Raw genomic sequence first — 26,610 nt, 5'->3', positions numbered from 1 at the left:
TACAATGTCCATGTTTCTGTCTTGTGCAAATTATTTGAACCATAGAATGGCACAGACAATGAATCAGCCACTGAGGGTGTTGCTTGTAAGTGATGAGCACTGGGTTTTAAGTTCAGTTTCTGAAGGCCAGGGTAGTTGGGATTTTTCTTTCCAAGTGTAAGATAGAACCCTAAATGGTCTGATCTAGGATGGCTGCAGTAGTTGCTAGAATAGAAAATTCCACCAGTTGTGGACCACAAAGCCAAAATTATGGCATGTAGTAGGAGCGAAGGAGTGTGGTCATATGCTATTTATTGAATGTCAAAGGAACAACACTGAAGTCTGTGTGAATGAGGACAGCATATCCATTTCCCAGGCACAGAAAAAGGAGAGTTCACAAGATCTCAGCAAAATCTTGGATGTTGTGCAGTGAAGTTCCTTAAGTTGACAATGATTTATTTATTTATGGAGTTTGTAGTTTTAGGGGGATGGTTTGGTTGGTTTTTGTTTGCTTGGTTTTGGTCACTTTTTTCTCTCAAAGCACCTGGTAATACAGAGTCACAGGATGAGAGGACAGGCTTCACAAAACTGCAGCAATGAGGAAAGAATTAAAGATCAGAGCGAGGGTGGAAGCCATCCGCTGATGACCATTGTGAGGTTCCAGTGAGGCTGGACTATGAGGAGTAACAACCATTAACAGAAGATCCATGGCCAGAGGGGCTCAGAAACCAGGAAGGAGGAGCCAGGAGGGATAAAAATACGGCAGCATTCATCGTGAAATTAGATAGACAAGGGGAGAATGCCAGAGGCTGAGTCCAGTCCAAAGCCCTGGCAAAGATATTCAGAAATTCAACAATGTCTACTGCATAATCTATGTGGGGTGATAAAGCCAAGACAGGAGACTCTGCTTCCTTTATTTATGTTTGTCCTGCAGTCTCTGAAGCCCTGCTCTGCAGAACAGGAGCACTGTCTCTGGGCTGCCTATCTCCCAGCTCCTCCATTTTTGTTGCCTTCTCACTGTGATGGGGTAGAAGGGGCAGTGCCAGCAGCTTCCAGCCCTTCCAAAGCTCTCCCTCCTTTCACTTCCTAGAGCCCTTCTGCTCCTTGTTCCTGTGCAGACCTGTCCTGCTGCTTTGTTCATGTGGGTATTTTCTGCACTTTACATTCATCACACATTTGATATGTTACAAAGTAGTTAAGAGACCTGGTTCAGCCAGCGGAAGGACTTAGTTTTTAAATTCCACTTGAAAGTTTGATGCTTGATCTTAGGCAAGTTTCTTAATCTCTTTGGAAGTCGATTTCTTCCCCTGTGGGGGGAAAAAAAAAGAGAGATGACAGTAGTACCAAACAAATTGAGTAGTTTTGAAGAAAAAAGTGATGATGTGAGAAAATACACAGTACAATGCCCACCACATGGAATGTACTAAAAAAAAACAGTAATTGTTAATATTATTAATGTTGCTAAATCTTACTCATGTTACTCATGTTACCATAACCCTATGTTATAGACAGTAATATGAAAGCATGCACACATACACCACACATACACCCTGACCCACATGCAAAAGACTCTTAATAAAATGATCTGTTCAAAGTTAGTCATCTCTAACCTGCAGAGCTTCGATCCACAATAGGTCTTATGTTCAGGACCTCGCTGGACAAAACTGGACATAGTACTCAAAACAATTCAGGGAAAACCTTCTCTCAGAATGCAGCCTAACAGCGCCATGCAAGGATAGGATGCTACTAAAACAGGGTCCATGCTGGAGTTTTCTCAGGGGGGAAACTCAGTGATCCCATTCTCAACACACCTAAACAAGATGGTTTCAAGTTTTTTCATGTTATGGTTTGGAGGTGAGGTATCCCCCAAAAGCTCATGTGTGAGACAATGCAAGAAGGTTTAGAGAAGAAATTACTGGATTATGAGACCCTTAACCCAATGTGTTAATCAATGCATTAATTCCCTGATGGGATTAACTGAGTGGTAACTGAAGGCAGGTAGGGTATGACTGGAGGAGGTGGGCATGGGGGGGGACCTTTGTGGTATATACTTTGTATCTGGTGAATGGAGTCTCTCTCTGCTTCCTGATCATCATGGAGCCACTTTCCTCCACCACACTCTCCTGCCATGATGTTCAGCCTCACAAAGAGCCCTAAGGAATGGAGCCAGCTGTCTAAGGACTGAGATCTCTGAAACCGTGAGCCCCCAAATAAACTTTTCCTCCTCTGCAATTGTTATGGCTAAGTCTTTTAATCACAGAGAGAAAAAGTTGACTAAAACATTTCATTTGCCATCTCCCCCTGAAAACTGGAAGGAACATGCTCCATATACCTCTGAGCGAATCCGTTCTGCATATGTATATGCACTGTGCTCATTCCATGTCTTTGTGGAAAACACCATTATAAAACTCAGTGGATTAAAAACATGACAGTGATTGATTTCTTTATAAATCTGCAGTTTGGGGCAGGGCTCAGTGGAGGAGGCTTGTTTATGCTCCAGATGACCTCACTTGGGGCAGCTTAGAGGAAGGTTGGAGGTTATGCTTTCAAAATTGGATTATTCCCATGACTGGCAGTTGGAGGGCTGGGATGAGCTCAGCTGGGGCTATGAGCTGGGAGCCTGTGTTCCTCTCCGTGGGAATGAGGCTCTCCATGTTTCCTGGAATACTTTACAGCAATGGCAGCAGGGTTCCCATGAGAGACAGGCAGATGTTGTATCCACTCTATGACCTAGCTGTAAAAGCCACACAGAGGCACTTCTGCTTTATTCTTTAGTCAAGGCAATCAGGTCAAGATCCACCCCTTTTCAGGAAGAGGGAACATGAACAATTTCTGTTGGTACTAAGTAGCAAGGTTCAGGCAGAACATGTGGAATTGGAAATGCAGAGGCTTGGAAAATGTGTGTGTGTGTGTGTGTGTGCATACACATATATTTGAATATGCAAGCATTTACATACTTTATACCAGATATATATATACTTTGTATTTATATATGCATATTTTATATACAAATATGTATTTCATATTCATATTCACATGTGCACATACATATATATGTATAAAAACTATTTGACCTATATAATAAGTAACCCTATTCTGGCACAGCTTATCTCTATTTTTTTAACAACAGTTATAGTCACTGGCTTATTATATATTTATTAGTTTATTATCTGTCTTTCACTGGAACAAAGCTCCACAGAGGCAGGAACTTCATGATATTTTGTTTCTGCTATATCCTTATTACCTAGATCATTTCCTGACACATAGTAGGTGTTCAATTTATTTGTTATACGCCAGAATGCATGTTTGAATTGATACAACCTCCAATTTATGGGACCCTACATTCACCAGCATAGTTCTGCTGGTTCTCGGGCTGACGCTGAGACATCAAACATGGTGATAGTGATACTCGGTGGCACTGTCTGCCATGTATAACACACTTGACACATGACAGAGGGAGAATGTCACCGATGCTCCTAACACCTGCATTTCCAATCCGTGGAAAATGTAACTTCTATAGCCACTTTTCGTCTGCATTTTATTTCTCTTTCATCAATGGCCAAGCCAGAAGCTTCAGGAGAGGTAATTTTCGGCTGGCAGCTGTGAAGTATTAAGAAAAAGGCAGCGCCAGATGTAAGGATTGTGTTTGCCTTCCTCAAGATGGAATTCGTGACGCCTCATAAAATCATAGTTAATAAGTCTCCTGCTTTGCCCTGAGGTGTTGTCAGTAGCTTGTCATGGCATTTATTTCAGAAAGCGTGGAAGTTGCTTCTCACAAATATCATTTGGCACATTAAGGGTCAGGTAAAAGTGATGAAAAAAGACCTTGTTTGGCTTTATAAAAATTAAAGCCCTCAAAGCATAAAAAGCAATAAAACAGTATTGTGTGCCTTCTGTCCAATATGAGATATATTATAATGAACCTCTTGTGACAAGCACCTCCACAGCTTTAGTGTAAACACCTTATATTAAATGCTAAGTGGAATATCCAGTCGACTCCTTGACACTATCATGTAATCTCCGCAGATATTTGGTTCTGATGAAACACTCCCTAACAGCTATAGTGGCAAGAAACAACTAGAATATTCATGAATTACACAATGTTTCTGTAGTACAGCATTTTTAAAACCCAAAATCTTGATCACAGATGCCAGAAGAAGAATATTAAATGCTATAATGTGATATTCAACACTATCTGTATATTCAAGATGTCATCAAATGTATTTTTATGAAAGACCAAAAAAGAAGTTCTCGTAAGAGAACTGCAACATAGCAATAATTTATAAATTCTCTTAATTTTTCTTCTAATACTAATATTAGTCTGTAATTCCATATAACCACATCATCTATGATCAAAACTATTTATAAAATAGATATACGGACAAAAGTGCTACTTGTTAACCATTAATAGGACATGATCTTTAAGACTATTTTTAAGAACAGTAATGACTTTGACTCATTCCTTCCAAAAATTCTGGCAGATAAACAACAGAGATATGAACTTTGTCTTTGAAAATTTTATTCTTTGTTCTCATTTCTACTGGATATGATGTGGGAGAATAGCTAAGAAGGGACAGGTTGGCATAGCGTAGACTTTTCCATTTGCAGAAAACAAATATCTTTAGTTGAAACATCAGTAAAGGAGTTCATTACTGCCACTATTATTATTACTAGATTATGTAGTTCTTGAAACAACCCAAAGAAGTAAATACTTGGTTTAAAGATGAAAATTAGTCTGAGAAAAACCAAATGACTTATTCCTACAGATAGTTAATAGCCACTTTGAATTTAAGTCACCTGATTCCAAATCTTGTAACCACTCTCACTGTGATTCTGCCTCCTAAGTGCAGGAGAATTCCCCACAGTGCCATTAATAACTGCCAGTAGCTGTGTCCCACTTGAAAGACTCTATTTAATTGATCTTTGGTGGAGCCTGGAAACAGGTAGTTTATAAAAACTCTGCACATGAATTTAATATCGTTAGATGAAAAACCACCACATTCTCTGGTACTGTTTCCCACCCTAAAGTCTTCATTGATCTCAACCTCCTAAAACACAGTAGTCTAGATTATTCTTTGGGGGATGAGGTAAGGTATGAGCAGGAAAAGGAAGGGACTGGAAACTTTAAGTGCTTTCTTACATGGGTTTAAAACACAAGACATGGACATTAGATGTGAAATGGATTCCTTTACCTATCCACAGATAACTAGGTGGTTCTGGGCAGGATGTCACAATTTTAAGTTCATTTGTTTTTCTGATCTTTGGGGAAGATGATTTTTCCATAATATATTATCTATTTCATTTTCTGCCCTCTTATTATAGTTTTATCTGGTCCACACTTTTTAGCTAGTAATCTCTCATCCACAAAATTATAACACAGGAGTCATCCAACTTATGCCACTTGTAGCTAACTAAGCTATAGTGTAGATTGCAATAACAATTCATTAACTTACTATATAAAAATCCATCTCTCTGTATTCTATGTGTATTTTTTAAACAGGAAAAAAAGAAAAAAAGGAAACACTGAACTAATAGGAAGGTCTGAAAAAGAATATTACCTTAAGGGTGAAAAAATATAATCCCTAAGATAGAATGCCTACCATCTGGAACATAGTGTGTAGGTATTTGGCAAAGTAAAAATACATATCTGGACAGCTGTAATTTGACCAAATAAAAATAATCAAAAGAAGCAAGCATGCATTCAAAAACTCTGATTTAGCAAATAGGCTAAATCAATAAATAGGCCATCAATAGGCTTTGTGTGAGAAGAGTTTAGAATGATTACAGAAGCTGTCATACAGTAGTGGGTATTGTGTTCCAGAGACAAATCAGTACAAAATGGGTAAGTGCTTTGAAATGTTGGCTAAAGATTCAGAAAATAAGAAAGAACACATGAAAATGCAATTTTCTTTGGTAATGAGGGCCAGGAAAACAGGGTGTTCTGAAAGCATAATTCAAAATTAATATTACTTTTCTTGTCACAACACTCAGACAAATGTGCCTATGAAGAATAGACTTTTACTTTTCTCTTTTTTATCCCATCTATCAAAAGATAGGTAAAGCCTACCTAATGAGAATCTTTCCTGTGACTAAGGAAACATTTACTAGAAAATTCAACTTTTGGTAAACAAATAGAAAAACACTGAGTAATCTAATATTCATAATAATCTTAATGTATTTAAAAATCATAGTAGTCACCCTTCATTCTGAACTGTATCACATGAATCTAAATTTTGTTAAATTAATTCCATACGTTTCTCACTTTTTTACATTCTTTAGAATATCACATTATTAGTCAAAGATAGAGGATATGAATTTCAGATTCATTTTACCAGCATCATAAATTTTTAAACTTTCATTTCCATTTATAGAGTAGAACTTTACACTGTAGTCAAACATGATTTCTTCATTGAGTATGAAGTTTCATTTCTCAATATCTATTATCTTTTATTATATCACTTTCTGAGTCATTTTCCACAGTAAAGAGGGTTTTGACAGGGAAAGAAAGCATCAGGTTGTAGTGTTAGCAGGGCTGGACTTGGAACCACCACATATGAACCCAATGCCTGGAGTTATCCTGGATCTGATTCTCTGTACACAATGTGACCTATTGATAAGCCAGCCACTCTTCCTCTTAATATCATCTTCTGTAGGACTCCCTCTGTCTTGCAGGATTGAAAAGAGGATCATGATAAATGTGAAATTGCTTTGAAAACCACTCATTGCTTTTTAAGTACAGAGACATGTAATCAAGAGCTTCTTGATTCATGGAATCTATATCTCTCATTGTTTGACAGCAAGATAGAGATTAGAGCTTCTAGCTACATATCATGTGTATCTCAGAAAGGATTTGTGGATCAAGTTCTGATTACAAGAAACTTCATCTAGTGACCATGAACAAATCATTAAAAAAGCTTCTATGTCAAAGAAAACATTTGGCATTTGGTTTTTGGGGATTGGCTAACTTCACTTAGCATTATCTTCTCTAACTCTATCCATTTACCAGAAAATGCCATGATTTTATTCTCTTTTATTGCTAAGGAATATTCCATTGTGTATATATGCCACAATTTTTTAATCCATTCTTCTAATGAAGGGCATCTATGTTGGTTCCACACTTTAGCTATTGTGAATTGTGCTGCTATAAACATTGATGTGGCTGTGTCCCTGTAGTTTGCTGTTTTTAAGTCCTTTGGGTGTAGACCAAGGAGAGGGATAGCTGGGTCAAATGGTGGTTCTATTTCCAATTTTCCAAGAAGTCTCTATACTACTTTCCATATTGGTTGCACCAATTTGCAGTCCCACCAGCAATGTATGAGTGTACCTTTTTCCCCACATCCTTGCAAACACTTATTGCTGTTAGTCTTCATAATAGCTGCCATTATGACTAGAGTGAGATGAAATCTTAGAGTGGTTTTGATTTTCATTTCTCTAATTGCTAGTGATGATGAACATTTTCTCATACACTTGTTGATTGATTGTATATCATCTTCTGAGAAGTGTCTGTACAGGTCCTTCCTTGGCCCATTTATTGATTTGGGAGGAATAGACGAACTCTAGATAGGGCAGAGGAGTTGAAGGGGAAGGGGAGAGGGCATGAGGTTATTAATGATGGTGGAATGTGAAGATCATTATTATTCAAAGTACAGGTATGAAGACACAAATTGGTGTGAATATACTTTGTATAAAACCAGAGAGGAAAAATTGTGCTCTATATGTGTAATAAGATTTGTAATACATTCCACTGTCATATATAAATAACAAAAATAAAAATAAAAAAAATTTTAAAAAGCTTCTATGGCTCTGTTACCCCATTTGTGATATGAGTATTGTAGCAGGTAATTGTGTATATTTCTTGAGGTAGATTTAGAAGGAATCGCCAGAGATACTTCAGCTCTAATGCTACCAAGGACATAAAACCCATTAAGTTATCAAACTGTATTACTGTGAACCCCATATGTTCTTTCTTGCAACATTTTCATCATAAAACATTTTTTAAAAGACCAGGCTTAAAGCAACATTCTCTGATTATAATATATCTCCATTCACCCTGTTTTTTTTTTTATTTCACAGAACACAAGAAGCATAAGATACTTTCCTGTATTTGTATCTGAGCCAAATGTAAAAACATAGCTGTCTCTTGCTTCTCAAAAATATGGAGCTCTTATGCAAGCAGATACAGCAGAAAAACACATACAGGGAAGGCTGGAGTTGTCACTGCTAAAGCTCATCTGTTTTCTCTGGCCCCTGGCCCTAGCATTTCCATTAGCATGCCTCTATTGGCATCCATATTATATGATTTCATTATGTCTTTCTTGTGCTTTCAAATTCCATTATTGCTATTTTTGCCCATCTCTTCTTTGGGGATTGAGAGTGGGTCTTCTATTTCCATATAACTCAGACAATAACTGATACAGTATTTATCTGAAGTATGCTCTATAGATAACATTGACAGCCTGAGTCCTGGCAGCCTCACCTGAATGCTGGAAAGGGATGAGAAGATGAGAAGAACTATACAACTCTGGTTTCCCTATGTCCTGTGGACAGAGATCTGTCACCCCTACCCTCTAGCCAAGTTAGAGGATTCATTGTTTCCCAAAAATGACCTGTAGTCTCGCACCTTCACACTTTATTTAATGTCTGTGATATCCTGCCCCTGGATCTATTCCTGCTTTTAAATGTTTTTCATCTTTTGTAGATGTGCCAAATGCTACCACCAAGGCTTTATTTCTTGCAAATTTTTGTGAGCTGTCCCTCTAAGAATCGTTATGACTCAAATGTGTAGTACTGTAAGTGACTTGGCACATTCCTCCTCTATATGGTTTTCACTTCTTTTTCTTATTGTTTGGGGCCTCCAATAATAAGGAGTAGCTCTATCACCTTGGACAAGTTGTTTAGCCTCACTATGCCTGTTTCTTAAAATTTATTTGATGCCCATTACAATATTAAACCTATCTAATAAAATTGTATTGAGAATTCATAAGTCAATATAGGCATAGAACTTGGAGCATTTAACTAAGGTATAAACTTTTAGAGAAATTCAAAAGGTCTTCAAACACAGGGCATAACATTTCATTTTTAATTTATTTGCTTAGCTTAATTGTTAACAAAAGCAAATTAAAGATAAGGCATGATCTTTATGTTATGGTTTTAATTCCATAACAATGTTAAATTGTTCAAATATCTAGACAAAATGTTAGTATGTAATGCTGGGAAGTAGATGGCCCATTGTTTCAATGCTGTCTTAAATGTGCTATGCCATGGTTGGTTTCCATAGTTTTATACAAATAGTTTCCAGGCACTTTCAGACAAATAAATAACATTAAATCCTCAGCTTGTGTATTAATTTTGTTTTTAATTTAAAGAGACTGTTTTAAACTGGTTCTTTTGTGAAACCATCCTTCCATCAAATACATAGCCCTGCCTTCTGTAAATGAAGCTGTTTACATTTAAAACCAAGACGATCCTTCTCAAAATGTAGGCAGACCTAAGTTGAGGGTAAACCACGTTAGACAAGTTCATTGAACCTTCTATAAGGCGATACATCCATGGGAGTTGCTTGAAGATAAAAATAGATATTAGACACACTCCAATTTCCATTAGACTAATCCTGATCATACTCTGACTATAAAGTTTAGGAATAATTTTCAGTGGATGAAAATCTGTCTAGTAAATCACTTGAAGTTTGAAATTGCTTATTTGCCATCTTAGAAGTAGATTTGGAATTCTCAGCAACAGAATGAACTATGAGGCTCATTTTACAGTATCTATAAAGTATAAATAGTGATACTTTTAGTGTCCTTGGTACAGACCTCCAAAAATAAAATTTATTTCAATATTACAAGTTAAAAACCTTCAGATGTCTGGTCTAATAATAACTTTTTTCTTCCAAAGCCATCTTATTGATTTTACTGATCCTCTTCTATTTTCATTTTACATGCAAATGTGGGAGAGATGTATTTATTTAAGAATAATGTTCTCTCTTCTACCCAAAATTTTCCATTGTATTTTACCTGTATTATAACATTTAATGTTTACTTCCATGTATTTTACCTGTATTACACACTGCAAATTTACTCTTAGCTGATTTATTCTATTATCCCTTATTAGCTTTGGTACATAAAATACTGATCTTTTCCAGAAGTTTTGTTCCTTGGACTTATGTAAGGTCTGTCAGTGAGTATACGGCCTGTGTGGTCATGCAAGTGCATTGGAATAGTAACTGACTCCTGTCAGCTGATTTGAATGGAATCTGGCAACTGAGATGGGGTGAATATGATGTTTTTTTTAATAAGAGAGATATTTATTGAGGGTATGAGGGTGTGCCGCTCAGTTTTCTTTCTTTTTTTTTAATGAGATGCTTCTTTACTCTTCAATGATACTCATATTGTTACTAGTCAAATTCCAGAATTTAAATGTGAAAGTATAAAAGGAGATCAAATATTTATGGTACTATAATGTGTTGCATTGTATTAGACAGTAACATCCAATCTAGCTTAAAAAGTACATTTGTAGGAGCAGGGATATAGTGGTATGTGCAGTATTTGTCTCTCTTGTGACTTTTTCCCATAGGAAAAGCCTCTTCTGAATTGTTACCCGTTTTCAATTTGAAGCCTTGAGGCTAGAATTGTTATTAATTCTCCTACCATGCCTTCATTGAATTTATGATTCACTTTTTCTGCCTGTCCATATTTCATGTTTTAAATGCTTTGATCAATAAAAATCGACTCTTCTAATCCTGTATTTGGAAGCTGGGGATTATCCCAACCACATAAATAATTATGGCCAATAGGTCTGCAACAATATAAGCTTTAAGAATCTTTCTGTTTAATTCATCAAATAACACTTATTTGCTTATTGTTAGTGATAATATAAATTTAAAAGGTCTTTTGTTTCATTTTTCAAATAACACTTATTATCTAACAACTGAAGAGTATAATTTTTATATGAAATTGCTAGGTCTCTACGTGGTATTTTATGTCTGCTTCTGGCTTGGATTTCAGCAATCACTTGCACCTCTGATTTTAGGTAAAAGAAATGTGTGAAATCTGTGAGGATGACAATGCTACCCTTATATTACTTGTCTACTTTTATTTTTCCAATCTGGTTCTGATTAACCCTTACTCAAATTATCAGAGTCTCAGAAGAAAGAATAAAAACAGAATTGGCTCCCAGTAAGAGTCAACAAATGTAAACCTGGCTCTTTCTCTTCATCAGCTCCACTCTGCCAACTTGGAAACGTGCAAATCCATCTCTCACTTAGTTTCTATTTCGTTTTCCTCCAAATTAAAGCATGTTTTTAAAATCTGAGTGGATTGGAATATTAGGAACAGAATTACTATTTATTTTTTAACATAGTAGCATTTCACATTTTTCTACAGACTTTTGTTAATTTATTATTTAGTTTTGAAATTAAAGCAAATGTCAAGATTTGGGAGTATTCCATAGCAGACTTTATGCTACTCTGGTATGCACTCTTGTTCTTGTTGTGGGAATAGATAACTAGAGTTAGCTTCTAAATGTAGCAATTATAGATGCATGTCTTAAGCCAAGTTCTTTAATCAATTCTTGACTGTTGACATGTTCACTTTGTTATCTCAGCCATGGCCAATTTCATTTTTCCTGCTTTCAGCATTCCTGGCATGAAAGGCCCTTTTGTATAGCACCTGTCTTCCCGCACATCATTTGATGCTGGAAGAAAGCAAACTAGTTCTAAAATTAACCTAAACAAGTCCCTGTAATATCAACATCTTAAAATCAAATGCAAGTCATTTGGAAATCAAATACCTTTTAGAATAATTTGATATTCCACCATGCTGTCGACATCCTGCTCTTAGGTTGCTTAGGGAAGGGTACCCCAGGAGAATTGCAGTGGACAGTCTGCATAACCATACCCAGGAGCCCTGCCTCACTTCTACTAGTTTAATGGATTCAGTATTAACCTATCATCATGTTGGTGACAACAATCATGTTTGAAAATGTTAGATAGCATACTAAGATTTCCCAGGTCTTGGTTGTTGTGTGTTTTTAGTAAAATTGTTTGTACCAGAAACTCATTCTTTTTCAGAATGTTTTATCTGAGTTCTGAATACTATTCTGAAATCAAGGGAGGTTAATTAAGAAGGATTCTCTACTTGCTAGCTTTGATCTCTGGCTTATGTGATTATATCCTCCTGACTATCTCTGACATTTTTCTACCTTTTTTTATTCTCTTTTTTACTAAACCCCTTCTTTATACTGTCTCCTCATTAATTTCATTTATAATAGATACAACAATGTGACTTTTATTTCACATGTATTGTTCAGAAGTACATAATACCAAGTTGATCCATTTAATTTTATTAGAAGCTTGTTAACACTCTTTATTTTTACAAAGGAATATAGTAATATTTGAATAAATGTAATTAATAGTTTGATATTCAATTGCTTGTATCTAAGCACTCTTGTTATCTTTACAACTTAATTTTTATTTTGTTATTGTTCAATATGTTTCTATTAGCCTATTTTCATAGTTAAAAATCTTTTTGATCAAATTACTAGTTTATCAGGCCTTCATAAAATGGCTTTTTATTTTTCTAAGTAAACTTCTTAAATTCATAAGTTAATTGGAAGCCTCACCATTTCATAGTCACATACCCATTCCAAATATATTTTCAAGTGTCCAAGATTCAATTCAAACAATAGCAAAGATATCAACTTTCTATCTTGACCCCAAACTCTCATCTTAAATTGCATAGAAAATGTGTTAATTATTATCCACATTAGAAAATGAGAAAAGTTCTTTGGAGGAGTGTCCTGAAAAGATGATTGTAAACATTAGGACCAGATACCAGAATATTGAGGTGAACAGAAACTTACACAGTTATATTTTATTTCTTTCCTCAAAGTTCTAAAAATTCTTGTCCATATCATTTTCTTCTTAGCTCCCTTTTTCAATAAATATTTTAATTTGTTAGCTCTCATTACCCTTCACTTAGACTATTAAAACAGCCTCCTCTATCTTATCCACTGTTATTAGAATTATTTTTTTTAATCCAGACAGGATCACACTATTTATCACTTTGTAGGATATAATTACATACTCCAAAGCATTTAAAACTTTATAAAATAAAACCTATTGCACCACCATATCTTTACATTCAAATGCATTCTTCCATGCAACCTAATCAAACCACCTAAAAGCACTCACCATGTGTTCCTACTGTTTCAATCTTGCTCACCTATTAGCCAATAATTTGCTTCCTCCCTCTCTTTGCAGATTAAAACTGTACTTATCCTTTTAGACTCAGCTTGAACACCACCTACTCTTTGAAATTTTCTGTTCCATCCACTCAGCGGAAATGATTGCACATTTCTCTCTTACAGCATTTTGCAAGTATATTTACATTTTAAAAGCATGTTTAATTTAGCCTATCTACACTACTTGTCTTCCCAACTAATCATAAAATATTTGAGGTTGGAGATCATCACACTTCCATACTTATGTATTATCCTTACCTCGTGCCGTTTTGTGGGTGTGTCGCAGCTCTGGATGCCCACTCTGCCTGCGGTGTGGCAAGTTTTCTGAAACTGGTATCTTTAACTAGTTTTTTGAAAAATAAGTCATGAGCACAGCTGCCCTATATCCCCTCCTCACATTATCATTCCTGAAAGGAAACTGTAGGATGCCTTCAATTCTTCATCCCCATTTAATGTTTTAAGTATGAACTCACACAGTTCCATAGTAATTCTCCTCACCAGGTTCACCAGCAACTCTGATTGCAAACTCGGATGAACTATTTTTGGGGATTATTCTTTTTAACACTTAGTGAAGCAACTAACATTGTGAATGACTTTAAACCCTCTCTCCTAATTCATTCTCTCTCTCTCTCTCTCTCTCTCTCTCTCTCTCTCTCTCTCTCTCTCTCTCTCTCTCTCCAGGTTTTTCCCTTTGATCCTATACTGTTTCTTCTATACCCTTTACTGAATCCTAAAATCTTGACCTCAGGAAAGTTTGAAGTAATGGCATCCAGGAGTCAGTCATTATCTATACCAATGTGAATCAACAGGGCAATCTAGTGGATAAGATCACCCAGGAAGAATACATTCTGGGAGGGGAAAAGAAAAGAGCAACAAGGATGGAAAAAAAAAACAGGAAACGTAAATTTACAAAGAGGATTTAGCTGTGTAGACCATAGATTGCATTTAAAAACAAATATTGCTTGGAAAAACATATATATATATATATATATATATATATATATATATATATATATATATAATTATATAAAATTGAGCTCTATATATGTAATAACAATTTATATATATAAATTTATATATATATAAACAGCAGAATACATCACAATTCTTATTACATATATAGAGCTCAATTTTTCATATCTCTGGTTGTATACATAGTATACTCACACCAATTCATGTCCTCATACATGTACTTTGGATAATAATGATCATCACATTCAACCATCATTAATTCCCCCATGCCCCCTCCCTTCTCCTCCAACCCCTCTGCCCTATCTAGAGTTCGTCTATTCCTCCCATGATCCCTCTCCCTACCCCACTATGAATCAGCCCCCTTATATCAGAGAAAACATTTGGCATTTGTTTTTTGGGGGATTGGCTAACTTCACTTAGCATTATCTTCTCTAACTCCATCCATGTACCTGCAAATGCCACGATTTTATTCTCTTTTGTTGCTGAGTAATATTCCATTGTGTATATATGCCACATTTTTTTTATCCATTCATCTATTGAAGGGCATCTAGGTTGGTTCCACAGTTTAGCTACTGTGAATTGACCCAGCTATCTCTCTCCTTGCTCTATACCCAAAGGACTTAAAAACAGCATACTTCAGGGACACAGCCATATTAATGTTTATAGGAGCACAATTCACAATAGCTAAATTATGGAACCAAATTATTGCAGACTGTAGTTGGGACTGCATCTTGGGCATAGAATAATGGGTCCACACTGCAGTGGGTATGCTGGAGGTGGCCTCACAGGGAGAGGGGAGTATTAAGTGAGTATATATCAGAGTCAGAGACTGCCACCCCAAGACCCACCCTCAAATCTGCTAAACTGGTTCAGTTCTATTTGCCAGAATGGGAGGGACCAGGGCTCAGTTTGCCTCTGTTTCTTTCTCCCTTTCTTCAAATGAGGGAATGAAACCATCACCTGTCCTCTTAGCACTGCTCTTCCCACTTCACTAAATTGTCCTTGTTGTCCCAATTAGGAAATTAAGTTTCCCACCCTTGCCACCTGGTGGGTCTCCCAGGCCACCACTCAGCCACTTTGTGAATGAAGTCTTTGTCTTCGGCAAAAGTTCTTGTCTGTCTGTGGCTGCTATAGAGGGCAAAATGTGCCTGGATCTGTGACAGGAGATGGATTTGTTCATCACCCCGACTTGATGAGTGCACACTGTATGTAGGTATTGAAATATCACATTGCACCCGAAAATTAAGTATAACTAAAAATTAAAAAATAAAAAAGAAAGCTTCTCATTGTGCAGAATGGAACTTTGTTCACCTGGTCAAGTATCACTTTAATTTTCTATGATAATATTCTCTCCGGTAAACAGAACATCACACTCAGGTTATTCTAATGAAATTTTCACCCATACTGAGGAAAATGTCCACTTTTTACCCCTGAATTTAGGAGCTTAGAATCTATTTAATTATTCTTCATTCCTCTCCCAATCGTGGAAAGGGTTCCTATTTAGCTTTTTTTTTTTTCCCAACTTTCTATTTCCTGCAATATCAAAGGAAACATCCCTGGAAAGTTCTGCATCTGATTTAGACCATATTCCTATATGGTTCAAGGAAAATCATTCAAAGGCTTAATCCGAGCTAAAATTTTACACTCCTATTCTGCGCCATTAAAATTTTATGTTTGCGACTCCATGTTTGCTATTATCAAGGCTTTACATCACATTGGTCATTATTCTTACCATTCAGTAAGATTAATCCTTATTTTTTCATTACAGTATTAGCTCAGATTCTCCAGCCTAGTGAATTCATTGGGAATAAAACTATCACAGGATCATTTTGTTCCTCTTTAAATACATATTTGTCTTTTTATACTCATTCCACAGGCTATATGTGCCTTAAACGCTGAAAAAAAATCATTTATAATCAAAACCATGGAGAATTGGACAAGTTGGCCAATTACAGTATCTTCAGAGTCTCATAAACTACTTTGAAAATCAACTGCCTTGTGAAGATTGTTATTATTCATCCCCTAAAAATCAGAATATTGTGATCAATTTGTACAGGACCAGATGCCATAGCCATGTGGAGCTTTACATATATACCCCAGTCAGCAAGAAGTTCTCTTTCTAGTTTATCTTTGATAATAAATGAATATTTAAATTCATTAAATATGTGCTGGAGAGGCTGTGGGCTGAACTACTACATTAAATATGTTTAGCTAATAGATTTTGTCACTTATACTTGATCTTTCATCTAAAGAAGTGGGAATTAATGCAAGAGTCAAGGTAATTTTTAAACCAACTTCTCCAAAAAGAAAATGAATACAACTTTTACCATATTTGTTTGACCACTTTTTAATTCTCTATTATGCCTGTAAGAAGTGTGTTGTAGTAAAATATGTAAAATATTATGTTCTAATAATTTTATTATTTCCCTTTCCTCCCAATAAATATATGATATTTTTGACACTGGGAATTATATCTCCTATTTAATGTTTTTAACTTACTTATAAGAAGAGAGTATTTAGCATATAGTAGGCTGCCTTAGACGATTGACAAATAAATTAATAAAGTCAGACTTTAACCCAAGAAAAAGAGCACTTACTATGTGATAGGTGAGATCTGTGTTTTGTTTATATTATTATAATTTAATAGTACCAATAGTCTGAGGGCATAGATGTTACTAACCACATTTTATAAGATAGAATATTGAGGTTTAGAGTTAAAGATATTGCCCAATATCACACTGTTAATAAATTATAAAGTTGTGATGTGATTTGTGATTTAATTGACTTCATAGTCCATACTTTCTCCACTATGCCACACAATCAACTAGAAAGTGGTCAGATGTCAGATTGCTATGAGACATGTCTCTGAAGTCATCATTAGTTTTACTGAAGTTGTTAATGCACCACTAGATCTAGGATGTTTTTCTTTTCGTATATGATTAAAAGTATAAGGAACTCAAGAAAGAAATATTTAGTGTAAATATTTCTAAAACAAGGGGGAAAGGATGATTGACATACAAAATGATGCATCAGACTCAGTAAAAAAACTAAAAATACCTAGAGAATTTTAAGAATGCACAAGAAATTAGGAACTGTGCTGTTTCTCTGAATTGCATTAGATTTTTAAAAACAAAAACAAAACAAAATGAATAAATTCTTTTGGGCTCACATGAGCCAAAGTGGATAATAAACTGATGAAGTCAGTATTCAGTTATTATACCTTTGCATACCAAGGCTACTATAAATTTATAAATGCATTGATATGAATACTTTTTAATGTAAAGAAAATGGCCTAATCTTTTTCATCAATTGGATTCTGAATAAAAACATGATAATAATCACATAGAGTTCATGTAACAAAAGTGACCCATGTCAAATGCAGCCAAATTCCATCCCTTTCTTAGATCCTTTTGCACAAATAAAGTTGTCATTGGCATTACTTGGCTTTCTCTGTGAGCACCTCTATGATCCATAACTATAGAATATGACTCCTTAAGACATTGTAAACAAAGACCAGCAATTCCAGAGCTAATAGGTTTCTGTTCTTTCTCAGTAATTCTGCCCTCTAAGTATAGTGGAACCACAGCCGGAGGCACTGCTCAGCATTAGAACACAAGTTTAGCATGCAGGAGGCCCTGAGTCAATCCTCAAAACCACTAAATAAGTAAATGGATAAAATATAGCAGAACTGATTTCAAAAGACAAACAGAAATACGCTTGTCTGTTTTCTTTTTTTTTTTTTTTTTTTTAGGGTGAAGAATAAGAGGTTTGAGGGGAGGGAGAAGGAAATGAAAGCAGGTAGTACTTGGGATTAAAATGGAGAAAACTATGCTATATGCATTTATGAAGGTGTCAAAATGAACCCTATTATGTATAACAACAATGCACTAAAAATTTAAAAAATAAAGATGAATAAAAAAACACCTTTATAAAAAATATCATTCTTTTGCTGTATTGAAATGTTTAATGAAATTAAGATATCATTTTATGTTGAGCATGGTGGCACATACCTGTAATCCCATCGACTGGCAAGGCTGAGATAGGAGGATTGTAAAGTTCAGGTCAATCTAGGCAACTTAATGAGACCCTGTCTAAAAATAAAAAATAAAAAGCGGCTGGGGATGTAACTCAGTGGTAAAGTACCCCTGTGTTAAATGTTCAATCCACAGTACCACTGAAAGAAAAGTAGGAAGGAAGAAAGGGGAAAGAACACCTTTTCAATTGGTAAATGATACAGAAATGTTAAAAGGAAGAAATTGGAAGAAATCTTTAAGAGAAATACTTGTGTTAAATTTCATTCAGAATGTTTTTATTGCACCTAAATGTCATGATTATTGCTTTCTTAAAGTCTTAAAATAGTTGCAATAAGTTTCACTTTTAACTGAACTTATTGTTTGGTATAAATGTTCTATTTTCTCACTTGACTTTCAGTGCCCTGTGTTATTGAGCACTTGTGTGCTCCATAATTGTAGACTCTATGACTTCTTCACAGAGTCTAAACAGAGACCAGACCAATATTTATAGTGCAATAGAGTTAAGTCATTTAATAAAATCTAAAAACTATTTCTTGTCTCACCAGGTGCCAAATGAAGACTAAGATTAATGCACATTATTAAATTTACATTCATTTTTTTTCAGATCCAAGAAATGAGCAGAAATAATGATCAAGAAAATGACTATGAAGAAGATATTTTCTCATTTTCTACATATTCTCCCTGTAAGTTTTCTTACATGTTATTTATATATGTAACTTTTATATTATAGTACATATGCTGGAAATATATGACTGAAGAGAATTCAGAAAGGTATTTAATTAACAGAATGACTTTTACTTTATAATATGGTAGAAATGCCACTACATTTGCTAGTGTAGATACATTTAAGAAGGTCAAGGTCTAATAATCACATATTAGGTTTCCTACCCAGGAGAAATACACAAGTTATACTGATATACATTTTTTTTTTCTATTTGACAACTGTGTTTTTTCAAGTGTTTGTTGTTCCCCAAACATAATCACGTTTTTTGCAGTTCTTATTTTTCTCAGCTATGAAATGAGAAGTTTGGACCAGGACACTCTCTAAGGTCCTCTCTGAAGTAACAACATGAAGTTCTAGGTTCTAATGTCTGAAGACAGATTCAAAATGATCTTGCATTTTAGTCCCGTGTCATTAACACACAATGACTTGTTCAACATCTTCATCAGCATTTCTTATCAGCATCTACATCCCAACTTCTGAAAACCCTGATTTCTACCACTTCTAAGCGTCTACATGTGCTGATTTCCCCAGCTCAGCAAATGGAAATGCCATGTTTCCATTGTTCAAGCTACTTCAACATTCTTGAAGTCACCTTTGCTTTTCTACTTTCTCTCTTACCCTGTATCCAGTCTACTGTATAATCTTATTGACTCCACTTTCAAAATATTGCCCACACTGAATCTTTTCTCATTCTTCTCATTGCCATTCGTCCAAGTTAACACTGTCAGTAGCTCTTCCCCAGATTGTACAGTGATTTCCAGTGGAGGGGTATTGACTGTCCCCTACATTGCCAACTTGACAATGAATGGAGATTTTTCTGATTGCCATGAATTGGAAATGAAGGGTTGCTACTGGCATTCAGTGGGTAGAGACATCAGGAATGCTACTAAAAATCCTACAGTGTACCAGACAGCCCCTCACATCAGTCCAACATGTCAATAATGTGCCGCTATCAAGAAACCCTGAAGCAGTTTCCCCATTTTTCCACCTCTCACACTTTAGGCTTCATGAAGGAACTAATCACGCTTCTGTCCCAAATCATCCAAAACCTTCCCATTTTACTTATAATCCTTCTTATCACCTACAGGGTCCTAGATAATCTTTTAAAACTCTCTCTGATCACTGTCTTACTTGCTCATGGCCAGTGACATCTCACACATCAAGCTTGCTTCTTCTACCTATGGGCATTTGCAATATCTGCCCCCACTACCTACTCTTCTTCTGTGTGTCCCCTTAACTCACTTCATCACTTCTTCCTTCAAATCATCACTCCTGTCTTCTTCCTTTACTCTTTATTTCTCTGTACCTGCTATTTTTTTGTATTGCACTTAGCATTATTTTGGCAAAATCAGTAAACTCCTTCAAACATTTTTTGATTGCAGAATACAAATGCACAAATGTTAATTAAGCTAAGAAGTTAATGCACCAAGTTTGAAGGTTATATATTTTATCATTTTTATGATAGCAAAGGAGATGATAAAGACCAAAATTGATACAGATCATATATTTATCATAATACTGAATCCTCAGAACAGCCTAGAATAAGAAAACATTATTTCAGTTCTAAAGAGACAGTTTGGAACCAGAAACTCTCTCATATATGAAACTGTATGAGTCAGCAGATTTCCATTGGCACCACCATTGCTCTGGAGCATGCCAAAACCCATGGGTGCACTAAATCCAGCTCTCCAGGGCTGAAGTCCAGGTTTGGGCATATTTGACAAGCACAAGGGAAGCTCTATTACTTAGTCAGTTTCAAGAAACACTGAATACACAAACAAAACTGAGGCTCCGAGTCATTTGCTACAGCATGAATGTAATTCTAAGTTGATGACTGATTTGCACATACAGAAAGAGTGAAGTATGTTTGCTGGCCTGAGCAATAATTTTTCCAGTCATTTTATCATCGATTCCATCAACATTTCCAAGGACTACTTTATTTCAGGCTGGTGTTTTTGTGTTAGGAGTAGAAAGATGAATGATTTCTGTACAGGTAGATCATTTGAAAATGTCTCCCTCTGATCTGAACTAGGATCTTGATTCAGTTCTAATACTGGAAGCTATATTTTCTTCTTTCTCACATAAACTAAAAGAAAAATGAGAATACATGTCGTAATAGGGGGTAACATCATGGTATGATTTTTCCTTACTAAGCTGAAAGAACTTATACAGTGTTACTCTTTATTTAAAAATAAAGGTTTTTATTTTCTAAATTATGCTATCTGACTTTTTTAGTTATATTTAAGTTCAGCAATCCTTTAAAACAATTGATTACATTGAGAAGAATGACAACTCAAATGTTCACAATCTGTTTTGAAGATTCCAAAGTTATTTGGAAGTTCCAAAAGTCTATCCTAAATTTTTTTGAATCTTTTCTGTAGAGATTGTTTTAAAAAGAAAATTTAATAAAAGTATTTTAATATGTTATTACATTGTAACATTTTTCTGTGTTCTTCCTGAGTGGTTAAAGAGCATTTATTATGCATCATAAACAGACAAATGATGGCATGGTTCCTGGAGTGAAGGGAATCTAACCTGATTATTGGGTTAAATTTCAAGATAAAATGCATTTTATAGGTAAGCGAACCAAGCCTCAGAAAGATGTACCCACTGTGAGTGATTTGGATGTCTTCTCCATCAAAAAATGTGAACGTTTTCCTCAGCAATATTTTCACAAGTCAATATAGTGTGTATAATAAATTATAAAAGTCATTATATGTTTTTTAAAAATATTTGTTTTTTTAGTTGTAGTTGGACACAATATCTTTTTTTATTTGTGTGTGGTGCTGAGGATCGAACCCAGGGCCTCACACGTGCTAGGCAACCCCAGCCCCAGTCATTATATGTTTATAATAAAAATTAATATATAATAAATGTATTAAAATAATAAATAAATGTCATAGATTCATTTGTATTCATTATTTACAAGCAAGTCAACCTTTATTTCCTTTCCTTGTTCTATACTTTTCCATCTCTTTTTACTTATTTCACTTGGTCAATTACATTGTTTTCTAATAAAAATTCATAATAATATTAAATACATGAATCTACTCAACAATAACTCTAGAGAATCGGAATGTCATTATATACAGGAGGTGTCAGGTATTGTTGTAACAAGATTTAATGGAGCTTTGACTCTTCTTTGAGTAAATACTTTTAAATCCCAGAAATGACTATTCAGTAAAAGTTATACAGTTGATGGCTTTCCACTATATCAGGCCATGAAAGTTTTATTAGCAATACTACTACTTCTCTACAAATTTACAAAATATGAAATGCCTCCAGATGGTCCATTTAAATAAAATTATACAATCTTTCTTCTCATAAATAGCCACGCAGTACCCAGCATGGCATCATGAAAGCCGGAAGACCTACAGGCAGAGTACAGATGGTGCCGAGGCAATTGAAGGGACCAGGGAGGAAGAGGAGCCTGAATCAGGCACCCAGGAGAGGCACAGCCCCTCAGAGGCTGGCAGCGGAAGTCCTGAGGACCAGTATGATGACTTGTATGTGTTCATTCCCGGAAATGACCCAGAAAGTAATTCACAAGAGCCACTCGTGTGCTGCAGACCACCTCTTCCCCCACCAAGACCTGTGTCTGCAGCCTTCCAACTGGAAAAACCTCACTTCACGTTACAAAGTAAGTTTAAAATTCAAAGAAAAGAAATGCTCTTGACAGGCATACATAGCATGAGTGCAGTGGTAAATCCATACAGAGAAGATCAGCTTTTGAAACCTTTTGAAGCTTTTCTTCCTGCTCTTAACAAGTAGGGCCCAGGCAGTGAAGCAAGAGATACCTGCCACCACCCTTTCTCCCTCCCTCCCTTCCTCTTTTTCCCTTTCCTTCCTTCCCTCCCCCGCCTTCCATCCTTTCTTTTTTCTGGAACAAAAATCTTATTACAAAGCTTTAAGAAAGCAAAGCAATAAAACTTGGAAGGAATCTGTAGTTCAGCACATAAAATGAACCTCAAGTATCCTGTGGAAAAGCAAATGACAACATTGCTTTTAAAAAATACTCTTAGTATTCTGGCAAGAGGGGAAGGCTAATGTTTTACAGATGATTTACAGATGACTTGCAAATGATCTTAGGCATCACTCACTTTGTAGCTGTGGAAGAATGAAGTGGTAAGGAGTTTATTGCACAATGCATTGAGACTGAAGTCTAAGAATACAAGATATATATAATCTGTATATCTCCAAAGTAGAACAGCCACCATGGCTGTCATGCCATTTGTTCTCAGAGGTAAAATTGGGGTGTGTAAGGCAGGGGTGTGGAGTATACTGTGGAGGACAAACCTTATAGTGAGCATGAAGAGGAGTTTCCACATTGGGCTTTTCTACCTCCAGTGTTCAACAGCCTGAAAAATTTCCACCTCCAGGTTATCTCCTATAGTCACTAATGATATCCCACTAAAATTGAACATTATTTTATATTTGCTTTCCAAATTCACGAAGCAAATTTAATAACAAAGATTTAAAAGTTCCCATTAAGATAATATATTTGTCACTGCCCTTTAGTTGTTTTGTCCTAGAAAGCTCTTAAGTACATTAATATTATTTCAAAAAGGAGAATTTTGAAGCCAAGAAATTTAGCATTAGTGTCCTTGAAGGCTCTGCCTGTGAAGCTCTATTTTGTCAACATAAGCCATCCTAAAGTCAAGCACTGCATTTATAGATGCAAAATTTTGCTCAGTGGAAAGTACCAAAGCCTAATGGGAGCTCCTCTGAATCAGTCCCTCATAAGCAGGCATTTATTGCTTACCTACTGTGTGCCAAGCCCTTGTAGACCCTTCATTGACCTATATCAATGAAGTAGATTATGAAAATCGGTAGGGCAAGGAAACATAGGTGGTTAATTCACTGATAACCAAATCCTGGCATGTTTTTCTCACTTTCAGTATTCGAATAATTTGATGTAATACTCTATTCTTTAGAAGAAAAGATTTTCTTGTGTCAGGTCAAATCTCTTGCAGGAGCTAATATTAAATTATGTTTTTACTAATGTAAATTTCTATATATAATATGTTGGATAGGAGGTATAAAATTACTCTACTCCAGTGTTTACCAGATACCTAGACTAGAAAAGTAATATTGGCTAATTTATCTCCTGAAAACTACCAAATATAAAAAGCAAAATAAAACAAAGACTTGCTGCTTTTATTTAAAAACCCTATTTTTACATTTTATGTGTGGTGATGTTTTTCAACTTGCCTTTTTATAGGGTTGATATTGGAAGAAAATGGAAAATAAAAGCCAATATTTTTTCTTAAAATTCCTTAATTTAGTTCTTTTACAAGTAAGCCTACAAATTTCCACATAATTTTTGCCAGAGACAAAGATGCACAAAGTTCTTTCACTTTAGCTAGTGATAATTTCAGGAATTGCTTAGGTGTAAATTTCATCTGCCTTCAGTTATTGCAAAAAGAGACCAGTTCATCTATAGCCGAGGACTCAAATTCCTCACTATGGATTTGTGGACATATTTGTTTTGAGAAACTTAAAATGTAACATTATGGATCCCTTTTCACTTTATAAAGAACATATGATCTTTGTCTTCACAATAATTCCAGAATGTAACTATCAGAATGATCCCTCTTTGACTCAGATGCAACACCATAGAGCCTATGATTAGAATATATCAAATACTTACATGAAGAGGTTTATTGGACTTCTAAGGTTCTTCTATTTTCTTCTCTTTTATTCTTCTTACTCCAAGTATTTCAAAAGTTGGAATTACAGAAGTGACACATTTCAACAGTTATTTGTTAGTGCATAACCTGAATTGAGTGGAACATGAGCCACTCTTTAACAAGAAGTATAATCTGATACTTGGGAAAATAAAAAGTAAAATGCATTCTTTCTAGTGCAAATCTAACTTTAAAAAGTTAGGAAGTGTGGTGGGTGGGGAAACAAAAAAAGTTAACAGCTCAGGAAATCAGTTCATAAAAGTAAGATGGCTGACACATTTTGCTAAAAATGAAGCACTGTAAAAGTGTTTCCCACACACTTCATCAGGGTTCACCTGTGATGCTGTCAATAAAACAGAACTCATGAAGTCAAACCATATTATTCACAGAGGAAAAGGCAAGTCACAGTGATTTTAAATTCAGTGTGAAGCTTATAGGTAATTAGTACTTCTTGGATTAAACTAAGGGGAGCAGTGACATTTAAGACTCCTATGTGAGATGAACTTGGTCACTCCACAAAAACCTACCCAAAACAATTGCTGAATCTTCTTATGACAATAGTCTTGTCTTCTGTACTATTTGTGTTTCCTTTTAGATTCTGTTTTTCCACTAAAATGCACATAAGTAATAAACTACTTTATTATCATTAATTTTTTAAATATTTTTATTAAATTATATATTTATTCTAATTTGTTATACATGATGGTAGAATGCAATTCATTTCATATTACATATATAGAGCACAATTGTTCAAGTCACTGATTGTACACAAAGTAATTTACACCATTTGTGTCTTCATACATGTACTTAGGGTAATGATGTCTAACTCATTTCACCATCATTTCTACCCCCTAACCCCTTCCCTTTCCCTCCCTCCTCTTTTCCCTATCTAAAGTTCCTCCATTCCTCCCATGCTCCACCCCCCATCACCATTATGAGTCAGCATTCTCATATCAAAGAAAACATTTGACCTTTGGTTTTTGGGGATTGGCTTAATTCACTTAGCATTATATTCTCCAACTCCATCCATTTACCTGCAAATATGATGAATTTATTCTCTTTTATTGCTGAGTAAAATTCCATTGTGTATATATACCACATTTTTTTATCCATTCATCCACTGAAGGGCATTTTAGCCCTTCAGCTATTATGAATTGTGCTGCTATAAACATTGATGTGGCTGTGTCCCTGTAGTATGCTGTTTTTAAATCCTTTAGGTATAGTCCGAGGAGAGGGATAGCTGGGTCAAATGGAGGTTCCATTCCCAGATTTCCAAGGAATCTCCATACTGCTTTCCATATTGGCTGCACCAATTTGCAGTCCCACCAGCAATGTATGAGTGTGCCTTTCCCCCCCACATTCTTGCCAACACTTTGTCTTCATAATAGCTGCCATTCTGACTGTAGTGAGATGAAATATTAGAGTAGTTTTGATTTGATTTCTCTAATTGCTAGAAATGTTGACCATTTTTTCATATGTTTGTTGATTGCTTGTATATCCTCTTCTGAGAAGTTTCGGTTCAGTTCCTTGGCCCGTTTATTAATTTGGTTATTTAGTTTTTTGGTGTTAAGGTTTTTGAGTGTTTTATATATCCTAGAGATAGTGCTCTATCTGATGTGCTTGGGATAAAGATCTGCTCCCATTATGTAGGCTCTCTGATTGTTTCTTTTGTTGAGAAGGGTTTTAGTTTGAATCCATCCCATTTATTGATTCTTGGTTTTAATTCTTGCACTACAGGAGTCTTATTAAGGAAGTTGGGGATGAAACAACATATGGAGATTTGGGTCTACTTTTTCTTCCATTAGGCCTAAGGTGTCTGGTTTAATCCTAGGTCCTTGATCCACTTTGAGTTGAGTTTTGTGCATGGTGAGAGATAGAGGTTAATTTAATTTTGTTACATGTGGATTTCCAGTTTTCCCAGCACCATTTGTTGAACAGGCTATCTTTTCTCCAATGCACGTTTTTGTCAACTTTG

At 35.4% G+C, this 26,610-nt stretch overlaps 1 protein-coding gene across 2 annotated transcripts in view; it reads left to right on the top strand.

Annotated features, from left to right (window-relative positions):
* Bank1 (B cell scaffold protein with ankyrin repeats 1) overlaps positions 1-26,610 on the top strand; it is a 305,105-nt gene that overhangs the window by 215,649 nt on the left and 62,846 nt on the right. For both annotated transcript variants that reach the window (XM_046458972.2, XM_046458971.2), the window contains exons 8-9: positions 18,829-18,907; positions 22,280-22,588. In XM_046458972.2, coding sequence (XP_046314928.1) covers positions 18,829-18,907; positions 22,280-22,588 — 388 coding nt within the window. The remainder of the gene's footprint in view (positions 1-18,828; positions 18,908-22,279; positions 22,589-26,610) is intronic.

The sequence above is a fragment of the Marmota monax genome, unplaced genomic scaffold, assembly GCF_021218885.2.
Source record: "Marmota monax isolate L192 unplaced genomic scaffold, Marmota_monax_Labrador192_F-V1.1 WCK01_AAM20220418_F8-fsc00002, whole genome shotgun sequence".
In the NCBI taxonomy this organism is placed as follows: Eukaryota; Metazoa; Chordata; class Mammalia; order Rodentia; family Sciuridae; genus Marmota; species Marmota monax.
Note: the sequence above shows the minus strand (reverse complement) of the source record. Positions and strands in the feature narration are given on the sequence as shown.